A 13,894-nucleotide genomic window follows, 5' to 3' on the forward strand; every position below is an offset into this window, starting at 1 on the left:
CTAGCCAGTCTGACAGGTGTGTAGAAAAATTAGTTTTTCAATGGATTACCACAACCAGAACTGTTATGAGAAGCAGATAACTAGACAATGAAATTTCAAAGGAGAAAAATTTTACACTTGGGACTTTTTTGAATACAGAGAAATAATTGAGTTTGGTAATAATAATATTCAGATACCATAGGTTTACTAATTTCCTCTCCAGATCAACTGAATGTATTTCAATTACTTCTTATTTTCTTGTTTCATGTTTACATAATAAATTGTTCTAAAGGCATAAATGGACATTATTTCTTCATACAGCAACATTGGTAGTTTTATCTGTAACTTCTGTTCCCTTCTATGAAATAACCCAAATGAGGACTCTGATTTTTCCTTCATCCAAATAGTTGTTGTGGTAATTATTAACATATATAATTACTGCATGATACAGTGATGTTAATAACAGGATCAATGATGATGAGGATGATGATGGTAGAATTGAAAATCCATATTATAAAGTCACAAACTAAGTGCAGATAGCACCTCTGTTCATTACTAGCTTCATGAACTTTGGTAAGTCACTTAAATTCCCTACACTTAGTTTTTTATCATTAAATGAGAGTTTTGAATTTGATCATCTTTTGTCTCCTGCAGCCTTATCTTTTTGGTATCTGATTAGCTCCCTCTTGTACATGAATAAAACAAGGATGAAGGATAATAGTTACTGAGGGTACATCTCACTTTTAACTCAGTACTGTTTTCACTTCACAAATATAAAAATATAGCACATAAATTATCACTTAATTATTGTATTCTCATAAAATAAGAAAATTCAAATTTGAGAAGGAAACCACAAGTGATATGCTTCACTTATATTTTTACCACACTTACCACTTAAACTTTTACTACAGTAAAATGGCCATTCAATCTCTTCTTAAAAAAAAAAAAAAAACAAATCTTTTAGTGATTAATTCATAATTAATAATTGATCAATTAGTTAAATATCTCCTAAAACAGCCTATTAATTTTAAATAGTTCTAATACTATTAAAAAAGCTTTTCCTTATATCAAGGTAAGAATTACCTCTTTAAAACTTCATCTCATGCTAGTACTCTAGTACTTTCTTCTGTAGTCAAGCAAAAAGCAAATTTTTTCTGCAGGCACCCCTTCAAATATCTAAAGACTCCTATCGTGTCTCCATTAGCTCTTCTTCATAGGCTAAACTCAATGCAGGTTTTTTCTTTATAGAATTCAACTGCCCAAATAGATTGTATACCCAATACCCAGAAGAATGCTTGACATGTGTAAGTGTTAAATAAATACTTATTGATGGATTCAAAAATTCATCATAAGTCAAGAGTCTGAATCCCCTCGATCTATTGGTCAATTATATTTATATGCAATCCAATTTGTCAGTACCATTTCTAAAAATATAATTCACAAAACTAGACATAGTATTCCACATGCTGCCTTTACATGGTAGGACTATTACCTCTTCTTTAAAAACTATGCAATACTTCTTTAAATATAGGCTAAGGCTACAATAGCCTCTACTAGCTAAGTCATATCATATGTTTTGGGCTATATTGAGTTTGGTCTGCTTGTTCTGCTGTATCTTTTTCAGATAGAAAATAATTTGGGGAGGAGCACAGCCTAATTACTAAGCAATTGATGATGGCTTTAAGAATTTTGTCATATTATGCTAAACTCTTGAGATTGAATTGAATCTTTAATACCCTGACAAGTGTGTGATTGAACTTTTTGTTGTTTTCCAGATCCTGACTTTGAGGATTGCCACCCATACAATCTTAGATAAGCCTCAGTTTTCCTAACTCTAAAATGAGGATGTCGGGTGAGGTATTTTCCATCTTTAAGTCCAACACTTATATGGTAAATAATACTGGCCTTGACAAGAATCACAAAAAACAAAAGAATTTTTTTTATAACTAGTCAAAGTTTTCAAAGTACCAAGACATACTGGGTAGCTTGAAATCCACTCTAAGTAATTTCTTTCATTCACCCTACCCCAGAGAAACTTTACATCTCATTTAAACAAACATTTATTTGTTTTTCACAATGCTATACAATCTATTTAATATAGGAGTCATTTGCATAGTCATAGCATAATCATGCTTCTTATACATAAATTGATGATTTATCCCAAAAAGATTCCAGCAATGATTTTTAAAAGTTGAGAAGAAAAGTTATAAACCATATCATTGCCTAGAAGTTAACTACAAATGCTAAATCAGAGTAAAACACATGATAAGTCTTGAAGTTTGAAATAATTACCACTACAATAAAACAAATCTAGGTAATACTTAGCTATAGCTAAAGACAATTTATATTTATATAAAGCAATTTTTGATGTCTTATATAAAAGGCAGGAAGATCGAAATAGTACTATCTCACTGTAGATAGCTTGAAGAAATAGTTACCTATTTACTCATATGGTTTCAGTTTAGAAAATAAAGCTTATTCCATCAGTCACATGCAGTGTGTCATGTACATACATCCTATTTCTATAGTGCTGACATCTAGATATAATTTGATAGAAGACTATGTCCTGTAAAGAATACAAATGCATATTTCATTTTAATTATGTGTCAAGTGGCATACAATTCACTTTTATGCATGACAACATGAAATTATCCACTGAATTTATGTTTAAAATAAATATATTCTATAGTTTAGTTTCCTTCAATATGAAACATGTCTATAACCTTATTGATTGGATACTTTAAAAATATTACTCAATATTATCTTTCTGTTTCTTTTCATTCAGTATGGTTTTTGGCTACATTTTCACACAAAATTGGAATAAGTCTTCTTAATGTTTTGGGGACTTTTCCACTGATTTTTTGAAATTATGTATGTATATGTATGTGTGTATGTGTATGTGTTGTGTGTGTGTATGTGTGTATGTATATATACACACACATATACACAAACAAAACTCATTGCAGTAACATCCCATTTCCTTTTCTTGTTACATATCCTCTTGATGTGGGATTTTAAATATCTCCATTTTTAATCAGAATAACTTACTCCCTGAGTTCACAAGTTCAATATATACAGTATTTATAATTGTACTTTTTCCAAGAAGAAAACTTCTTTTTATTTAACTTGCTTTTGATGCTTAATTGCTTGCTTTTGAAGCCCATACAGATGTAAATGTTAATTTGCCTCAAATTGTTTTGTTTGTCTCACATAGTCTTATGTGTTTACATAAGAACCTTAAAAAATATATTTTAAATATGTTTATTTTATTTTTCCTGCTCTATCCTTTTTGAATATATTTCAATAGAATTGTGTTATGCACAATGATATAACAGTTTCCTTAAAGGTGGGTTGAGATTCAGTGTAGTTGTATGTTAATTAAATATGATTGGATCATGAAGCTAAATTTAGTTTCTCAATCACTTATGCAAAACTAAAAATGCTCCAAAATAATGCTGAAAATCTTCTAAACTATTAATTTACTTTCTACTAATAAGAATACATAAGTATTTTTTACAAAATAAATATATAATACAGAATATTCTAGCTATGTGACTTAATTTTTCTCTAAGAACTTTTGGTAACTTTGATAACATAAAGAAAGGTATTGCACAGAATAAACAAAAATGAATTGGTTATATCACTGCATATGTAAAAGATTAAGGAAATTTCAATTTAATCACAATGGATCCACTGATAAAATTTGTAATGTGCTTCTTAGAAAAACACTGTACAGCTTTTTGTCCCTGCTAAAAACCAAGGATGAAATATTTCTTTTAAGTTTATTGCTTTAGTCAAATTATTTTCCAGTTAATTTATCCCACTGTGGTGTGTTAGAAACAAAGTATGGAAAAGTGCAATGATTTACCGTGGTTGATAGAGGAGATTATTAATTAAGCCAGAAATTTCACCTAGATCTCTTTTCAGCTATTAAACTGGGATTAACTATTAAATGATTTGCAACACCTCTCAAATTGGTTAAGATTACAGGAAAAAGATAATGACTAATGCTGGAGGGGATGTGGGAAAGCTTGGATCACTAATACATTGTTGGTGGAATTGTGAACACATCCAGCCATTCTGGAGAGCAATTTGGAATTATGCTCAAAAAGTTATTAAACTGTGCATAATCTTTGATCCAGCAGTGTTACTACTGGGGTTATATCCCAAAGAGATCTTAAAGGAGAAAAAGGGACCTGTATGTGCAAAAATGTTTGTGGCAGCTCTTTTTGTAGTGGCAAGAAACTGGAAACTGAGTGGATGTCCACCAAGTGGAGAATGACTGAATAAGTTATGGTGTATGAATGTAATAGAATATTATTGTTCTGTAAGAAACACAAAATGATTTCAGAGGCCTGGAGAGACTTACATGAACTGAGATGCTAAGATGAAATGAGTAGAACTTGGAGATCATTGTGCATGGTAACAACAAGATTATATGATGATCAATTCTGATGGATGTGGCTCTTTCCAACAATTAGAAGATTGAGGCCAGTTTCAATAATCTTGTAATGAAAAGAGCCATCTACACAGAGAGAGAGGACTGTGAGAGCTGAGTGTGGACCACAACATAGCATTTTCACTCTTTCTGTTGTTGTTTGCTTGCATTTTGGTTTCTTTCTCAGTTTTTTTTTTTTCCCTTCTTGATTTATTTTTTTTCTTGTGCAACAAGATGACTATATAAATATGTATACATATATTGGATTTAACATACATTTTAACATATTTAACATGTATTGGGTTACCTGCCGTCTAGGGGAGAGGGTGGAGAAAGGAGGGGGGAAAATTTGGAACACAAGGTTTTTCAAGGGTCAATGTTGAAAAATTACCCATGAATATATTTGTAAATAAAAATTTTTAATTAAAAAATACTTAATAAATAAACAAATAAATGAATGCGTATGCATATCAATTAGTAAAAAGTTTTGTGTTTTCACATCAAAAGTGATAGTTTTACCAAACTAGTGAAAGAAAACTATAAGCCAGTTTCCCCAATGAATATTGATGAAAAAAGTATAAATAATATACTACAAAAGAGATTGCAGCAAAATATCAAATAAGAGCATATCTTATGATAGATGAAATTTATATCAGAAATGCAGGATTGGTTGAATAGGAAAACTATAGGCACAATTAACTTTATCTGTAATAAAAATAACAATCAAATGATTATATCAATCCATATGTTTTTTGTTTGTTTGTTTGTTTTACAAATACAAATACCCATGCTAAGTCAAACATTAAGGAACTAATGAATAAATGGAACCTTTCTTAAAAATCATAAGTAGTACATAGCTAAAATCAAGAGCAAGCATTGTTTGTGATTTCGATAAACTAGATGATATCCCAATAAGATCAAGGGTAAAGTAAAGATGTGATTGCTATTCTTCAATATTGCATTAAAAATCTTGCTGTGGTAATAGTAAGACAAGAAAAAGAAATCAAAGGAATAATTACAGATAAAAAGAAAACAAAAATCTCACATTTCTCATACAATATGAAGATGCTTTGAGAACTCTAGAAAACAAACTAAAATTTTGTTAAAACTGAAAAAACTTGTCCATGCATATGTTTTGAAATTTTTTTTAAAAGCTTTAATTAAAAAAAAAAAAAAAAAAAACTATGAACAACTTCAGTGAAGTTGCAATGTATACAATAAAGCCGCATAAATCACCAGCATTTGACTATATTACTGAGCAAACCTAACAGGAAAAGATAGAAAAAGAAATTTCATTTGAAATCACTAGAAAATATAAAATACTTGGGAATCTATCTATCAAGGTAAATCCAGAATCTATATCAACATAATTATAAAACACTTTTCATACGAATAATGACCAATCTAAATATTACTTATGGATAAGCCAAGCCAAGCCAATATAATAAAAGTGATCATTCTACTTAAGTAAATGTATTTATTCAGTGTCATACTCATTAAACTATTAAATAATTATTTTGTGAACTAGGAAAATGAAGGAATAAAATTCATCTGAAAGAACAAAATGTCAAAAATATCCAAATAAATCAATGAAAATAAATATGAAGGAAGGTAGCTTAGCAGCACCAGATGTTAACCTATATTATAAAGTGGCAAAATAATCTGATATCATTTAGGAAATAGAGTTATAAATTAGTAGAAAAATAAGGTATACAAAACATAGTAGTAAAGTACTATAGTAATATACACTAATATAGTAAAATGACTCAAGGATAAAAACTTCACGTAAGAAAGAAATGTTCAAGGAAAATTATAAAGTAATTTGGCAGGAACTAGGCATATTTCAACTTCTCATATCATTAACCAAAATTTAAAATGAGCAAATAATTTCTACCTTAAAAATGATATAATAAGTATATTAAGGAGCATGGAAAAAATGTGCCTATCATAATGGAAGAGTTTATGACTAAACAAGAGATATAGATGATTGTAAGAAGTAAAATGGAACATTTTGATAATATGAAATTAAAAATTATTGCACAAAGAAATCCAATGCAGCTAAAGCCAAAAGGAAAGCAAGAAACTGGGGCAGAGGACAGGGCTTAGAGCAAGTTTTTTCTGATGAAGATTTCATGTCTCAAACATTTAGAAAAATGAAAAAATTTATATTAAAAAAATGAACCATTTGTCAAATGATAAAAAATTAAAGGCATTTTTTCAGATGAAGTAATCAAAGCTATCTATAGTATAACTCCCTATTGATTAGAGAAATGCAAATTAAAACAACTCTGAAATACTACCTTACACTTAATAGATTAATGACAAAAAAAATAAATTGTGGTGTTCTTTTTCTTTAAAATATAATAGTTCTCTCTGGGAGCAGGTTTCTTGGGGAGGTTTTCTGGAGGCAGCCTTAGTTTTAGTTAAAAGAAACAATCACTCCAAAATGCAGCCAGCTGATAAAATGCAAATGTTTATTTTCTCCTTCCAAAATAGCCTGGTTAGTTTTTCTTAGAGGCCTATCTTCCTACTTGGTTCCAAGAGCTCTTGCAGTTTGTTCTTTGCTTCTGCTTTCTCCAGCCTCCAGACAGCACCAAGGTGAAAGTTGGAATGAATCTCTCTTGCCTCCGAGAGAGGGCTTTTCTCTGAACTGACTGACGCTCCCCTTTCAATCTTTTCAGCTGAACTCACTTGACTGGCTCATTGAAGCTCTATTTATGCGCCTTCTCTGAGAGTGGGATTGTGAGATCCGAGAGTGGCATAATGGGTTTCCTCCCAGAGTGCTCTCTGGCCCTAAGAGCTTCTTGCTTATATGAGCTCTCTAAAGGTGTGAACACAAGCATTGTTTCTCAGTTCCACTTAGTACCTTCTTTCTTCTGGCCCATAACATCTCCTTGTAAGATCAGATCAATCATACTGAACCATACTAAATTAGATAATTATTGTCTCTATCAACTCTAATCACTTTACACTTTGTAAGGATTCCAACAATAAATGACAAACATTTGAGGGGATGAGACAAAATTAGGACACTGATATACTGTTGGTGAAATTGTGAACTGGTCCAACCATTGTAGAAAGCAATTTGAAACTATGTCCAAAGGACTTATATACATACCCTTTAACATAGCAATAAAACTAGTACACCTGTATCCTAATGAAATCAAAGAAAATAAGAAAAAGATCTCTATATACAAAACTATTTACAGTAGTTCTCTTTGTGATAGCATAAAATGGAAATTTAGGGAATTCCCATCAATTTGGGAATGGTTAAATACATTGTCATATGTAATTGTAATATAATCCTGTTGCCCTGTAAGAAATGACAAGGAAAGTAGTTTCAGAAAAATCTGAGAAGACTTGTATGAACTGAAGCAAATAAAGTGAGCAAAACCAGGAAAACATTGAGCAACAATATTGCAATGATGATCAACTGTGAAAGATTTAAGTACTCTAATCAGCACTATCATCCAAGACACTTCCAACAACCTGGTAAAACTTCTAACATGGTGAAAAATGCTTATGAACTCTGAGTATAGATTTAAGCATCAGTTTTTTTTTTCTTTTTCCTTTCTTTTCTTTGTCTCTTTCTTCCATCCTCTGTTTCTTTCTCCATCTTTCTTTTTCTTTTTTTCTTTCTTTCCCTTTCCCCCCACCCTCTCCCTTCCTTCTTTTCTTTCTTCCTTTTAGCAACATGGTAAATATGAAAATGGAGCAGATATGGGGTCCAGTGGATAGAGCAATGGATCTGGAGGCAGGTGGGCCTGAGTTCAAACTGGGCTTCAGTTACTAGTTGTGTAACCCTATGGATGTCACCTCAATCTGTTTGCCTCAGTTTCATCATCTGTAAAATGATGAAGAGAAGGAAATGACAGACCCCTATAGTATCTTTGTCAAGAAAACTCCAAATGAACTTACAAAGAGCCAAAAATATCTGAAAAGACGGAATCACAACAACAAATATGGGAATATATTTTGTATGATTTCACATGTGGAATTGATACCCCAGTACTTATCTTTTTAATTGATGAGAGCAGATATGAAGACAGGGATAGAAATCAGAATTCAAAATTTTAGAAATGAATTTTCAAAATAAATAAAATAAAGAAGGGGGAAAATAAACTAGTGGTGCTTTAAAAATAACTAAGATCAATTTTAAACCATTATTTTCTGAGGAATATGTAAAATGAAATAGTAGTAATTGTTATTAAATAACATTTATATAGCCCTTCAAGACACATAATTGTTTAAATTATCTCAATTAATTCTTGCAGTTTTATATGACTTCACATGTGGAATTGATATCCTAATGGTTACCTTGCATTAACTCCTTGATTTTAATACTTCAGACATTTTTATCAATTTTATTTTGTTAGGTTGGAAACTGGGATATAGAGAAAGGTTAATATCTTGTCCTTGGTAAGGGAGTTAAATAGTCATTTCAGTTTGTGGGTGAGCTATACTCACAATGATTATTATTTTCCTTTATTCTCAAAGAAGATCAAGATACTAGGAAGATGATGTCTTAACAGGGCATGGATGAAGCCTCGGTCAAACTGGGACCTGTTGAACACCTTAGATTAAAAAGGCCAAGGTCTCCCATTGCATCTAGGACCATCTCCTGGTGTATTCCTGGACCCTGATGGCTGTGGAAGGGAAGGTGAGGCAATTTACCTTGCACAGCCTCCCTCCCTTAAATCCATTTCACTTGCAGGTCATGGCATCACTTTCTAAATGTCATGGCCATCTTCAAGAATGAAGAACAAACAACAACAAATATTTTTTAGAAAAGAAATTTGAACCAAAGTCTTAAACTCTTTCCACCATGCAGTGCTAATTATGTGGCACGTTATTCACAATTCCTTGATATTCACCTATATTTGATATAAGGACTACATTATTAAAAGTTCTATTTTAATACATCAGAAAATTAAGACTCAAAGAGACTAGCACATGATTGCATGTATAGTAAGTGTAAATATAGGTGAATATAGGAGCCATTGTTCCTGTGTTCCTTAGGCAACATCAAACTGTCTCACAAGAAGAGTATTTGTTTATTCTGCATCTTGTTTGAAAATTGCTTATTATGGACCTGTACAATATGCAACATACTACAGCATATTTACAACACTGACCTGAGGATGAGAAATGGTTCTAGATATTATCTCTAAGAAACTGATCAGAGAAAGAAAGAAATAAGTGAAGTGATAATGTACTTGTATTATGAGTAGAAAGAGCATTCACTGATTTTATAATCTGAGGACCTGCATTCAAATCCTTCCCTTCATATTTATGGTTGTTTAAACTTGTACCAGTCAATTATTTCTCTGGATTTCAGTTTCCTTATTTACAAAATGAAGAATCTGGACTAGATTGTTTGAGGCTATCTTCTAGATCTAGAAGTAGATGACTGAATTGTGTCACTGCCTTGTTGTAACCCTCAATAACTTTAATTGGGGAACTCATAAGTCAAAAAAACAAAAACAAAAACAAAATGGGAATTAGCCCCAAGGTGTCCTTGAGGTTGCCACTTAATTAAGTCACTGGGATTTCCTGCATTCCCTGACACTTGTTATGACGGAACCATGAGGGTGAAGATAGTGTTGATTCTTTTAATGTGTTGTGAAGTAATGGTCCCTCGAAATAAATTCCATTCAACATTGTAACAAGTTACCATTTTAAGTTTTATGGCTTTTAGCATTTTATAGTTAAGTAAAACTCAAAAAATCACTTGGGCAGGACAAATGATTTTGTAAGCATCTTCTTGATGATTTTGATTAGCTTAGCTGGCAGAGTTTAAGATCCAGAAGTTATGAATTCACACACACACAAACTCACACAGATACATTCTATTATTACGTTTTGAGTTTGGGTTTGTATTTTATTTGATCTCTTTTTAATGAAGGTAACTAAGAAATCCTAAATGGAGTAAATGAATAAATCACCACTCTCCATTGTAAGGAATTTAAATGAAAATTAATTCATGTTCAACATAAGCAAACAGGTTCTGATATATTTTCTCAATCAATTCATTAATTTTTATAAATATGGCAAGAAAATTTATAGCAAGTTCTTAATAAACTCACTCGTCATTCAGAGTGATATATTAAAATTAAACAAACATACTCAGAGGAGTCTTAAGCAACCTGCTATTTTCTCTTGATTATACTTGTTAAACATGCTCTCTAATGTAATGTGAGAGATTTGTCATACTTGAAATGATCAGCTTCTCTTGTATTTATTATATATTGCTTCTCTTTGTTTCTATTTGATGAGTATCATGGCTTACCTTAAAGATAAGAAAAGATTTTATGTATACATGATTTAAGCTTTATTATCAGCTAATTGTCTTTCATATTTGGATATTCTCATCCAGACTAGGAGATAATCAGTAATGTATTTTTTTCCTTTTCTCCAAAAAAAAAAAAAAGTCCTGTAAAATATATGTTTTCTCTTCCCCCTCACCCACCTTTTTTTTTTTTGGTCTGATTGATCCAATCAGGAAACTATTAGGGCAAGAACTAAAAATCATCTCCCTTGGAGGTTTTGCTGTTCTAGTCCAGGTTTTTTATTAATGCAAAAGAACAATTTGTTCATTAAGTCAGCTCTGTTGGCAATTTGATTGACTGTAATCCATACAAATTTCTTCTGATTCACACTGTAGTTATCACAACCAACACCAATTGAAATATGCAACATACATTGATCAAAAAAACCTGCCTTTCTAAACAATGACATCTCACTTGTCCCATTTGTTTTGCCAAACATTGGTAAGAGATAATTTATAACATATAATAACTGAATTAGGCTATTCTGTCTTATCTTCTGTGGATATTCTTACTGTATGGTTCTAAACTGTTTTAGTTCTGTTCTAACTGTTCTAAACAGTTCTAAACTGTTCTAAAAAGAATTCTTGTCAGATGCAAATGCATGACTAACAATTCTGTCAAAACCTTTTACTTACAGAAATATTGATAGATATAATCATAAACAATACAAATCCATACAAAATGACCAAAGGCTGAGTGAGCTGTGATTGCATGTGGTAACACTATAAATTTTTAATTGAAGCAAAGTTATTCATATTTGAAACAGAATTTTTACCTCTTACCTGACAAAAACTTTTACTTTCCTTTCTTATTAATATATAAATATCTGAATGTTTCACATAGGTCAATGTGATACATTGCAATTTAAAAAAGCATTTTTCTTTTTCTTTCTTAAAAACACTTCTAAGGTAAACTTCTAAAAAATGGCTGATGGTTTCAATTGATCAATGATGGACAGAAGCAGCTATACCCAAAGAAAGAACACTGGGAAATGAATGTAAACTATTTGCATTTTTGTCTTTCTTCCTGCATTATTTTTACCTTCTGAATCCCATTCTCCCTGTGCAACAAGAGAACTGTTCGATTCTGCATACATATATTGTATCTAGGATATACTGCAACATATTTAACATATATAGGACTGCTTGCCATCTAGGGGAGGGGATGGAGAGAGGTAGGGGAAAAGTCGGAACAGAAGTGAGTGCAAGGGATGATGTTGTAAAAAATTATCCTGGCATGGGTTCTGTCAATAAAAAGTTATTATAAAATAAATAAACTTAAAAAAATAAAATAAAAAATAAAAATTGGCTGATGGGATGCCTCTCAAGTTTATCAAAGAACTCTCTTTGAATTATAATATTGAAGTGAAAATTACACCTTTGGGAAGCACTAATTAACATCAGCTGTCCATATTAGAGGAAAATTTTATAACCTCACAACTTACTATAAATTAGAAATACATATTATTGTGTATATTCAAGGTTAAGACAGTCTCAAAAATGAAGACAGTACTTACAGCTGGAGAATATCAGTGGACACGAATGTTCATCCATTGGAAAATTATGAAGCTGCAACTGGCATTCCGCATTGATGGTAAGCCTATGAAAAATCTAGGTATCACTTTTATGGCCACACACATTAGGACACTGTTCACAAGATTTGTTGGGAACTACTTATGTCCAGGAATACAACAATGTGTAATTTACAATCTTTGTAGCCACCTGATGCAAACTGACAGTATTTCATTTAACACCAGTCCTCAGGCCCTTTTTTTGTACTATCAGCAAAGGTTAAATAATTTGCTAACTAATTAGGAAACTCAAATGCCTAGTTTAAAAAAAAGTGTCAATACCATCACCACCACTAACAACAACAACACCCCCAAATTAGATCAAATTCAATCAAATATTTTTGTTACTTTTGTTCAAAATATTCATGTGTCTGAATTTTAAATTGCCCATATATGTCTTCAATATGATTTATGTGCCTTGTTAAGAATATCATCCCCTCCACTCATTTGCATAAACCCTTTTAGATTCATTTTAATTAAAAATAATTATTAAAAAAAGAAAAAGAATGACATAGGAAAAAGAGGATTATACTTGGATACAAATAGACAAGGGGTGAAGTCCTACCTGTGAAACTTTTTTTGTTATGTGATGAGGGCCAATCAATTTTACTTCTTAGTCCTTTATACAACTCACTAAGATTTAGAATTAACACTAAATGAGAGAAGAGCTGAACATCTGTGTTAAGAATTATCATATCAGGAATTCCCTGAGTTGATGAAATCATAGATCTACAAAACCTTTCTGTCTCTCCGTTGGACCAATTAAAAAAAAAAAGTTGAGAGATATTAGAGGATGGAGGAATATATTCAGCTTATTTCACAAGGAAGACTCAAATACAAAAATGAATATAGATATCTATATGATTTTGCATCAATAAGTAAGATTGCCTCTAAGAATATTTTATTAAAACCTCCAAAAAGGAAGATATCATAGCTAATCTTAAATAAGTTAATGACTGAGAAACCATTAAGTTTTACATGGTTTGCATTTTCTGCAGGGAAGGAGTAAAGAATTAAGGGAGCAAAGGTATAAAACTTAGTTCTAATTGTGTGCTCTAAAAAGTAGCATTTAGAATTTTTGCTTTTTTGTATCAGGAAAGCCATGTCTTCATTCTGATACTATTAACAGACATAGAAATGATTTTATGGATTTTTCCCCATTTTCTGACCATTTTGTAAGGAGCACATTTCATGATATTAGAACTAGATAGGACCTTAGAGATTATCTATCTAATCATATTGACAGTTGAACCTGAGGTTGCAGTACATAAAGTAACTTATGAATCATCACATAGGTGGTAAATGATCCTGGGTTTGGTCATCACTCCCAAGTCTTTTTGCTCTAGAGGTGATATTCTTTCCTCTACAACATGCTGCCTACCATGGTCATAAGCCACTTTGAAATTTTTTTCAAGACCATCCAGTCTTAGAGAAGTGTCATTTGTAAGGTAGCACCACTAATCTCCCTTTCATCAAGCTTCAGAACCCTGAAATTCTGTTGGCAGCAACATACAATTAGAAGTTTGATCCCTTCAGATTTTCCCTTCTGTGTACTGTAATTTCCTTGTACCTTTTGAT

The 13,894-nt window shown here is 31.5% G+C and overlaps 1 protein-coding gene across 1 annotated transcript in view; it reads right to left on the reverse strand.

The window, feature by feature from the left end:
• GABRG3 (gamma-aminobutyric acid type A receptor subunit gamma3) overlaps window positions 1-13,894 on the reverse strand; it is a 916,890-nt gene that overhangs the window by 419,459 nt on the left and 483,537 nt on the right. Inside the window, exon 5 of the mRNA XM_051984649.1 lies at window positions 12,263-12,345. Within this exon, the coding sequence (XP_051840609.1) occupies window positions 12,263-12,345 (83 nt within the window). The remainder of the gene's footprint in view (window positions 1-12,262; window positions 12,346-13,894) is intronic.

This window comes from Antechinus flavipes, chromosome 3, assembly GCF_016432865.1.
Source record: "Antechinus flavipes isolate AdamAnt ecotype Samford, QLD, Australia chromosome 3, AdamAnt_v2, whole genome shotgun sequence".
NCBI classification, from domain to species: domain Eukaryota; kingdom Metazoa; phylum Chordata; class Mammalia; order Dasyuromorphia; family Dasyuridae; genus Antechinus; species Antechinus flavipes.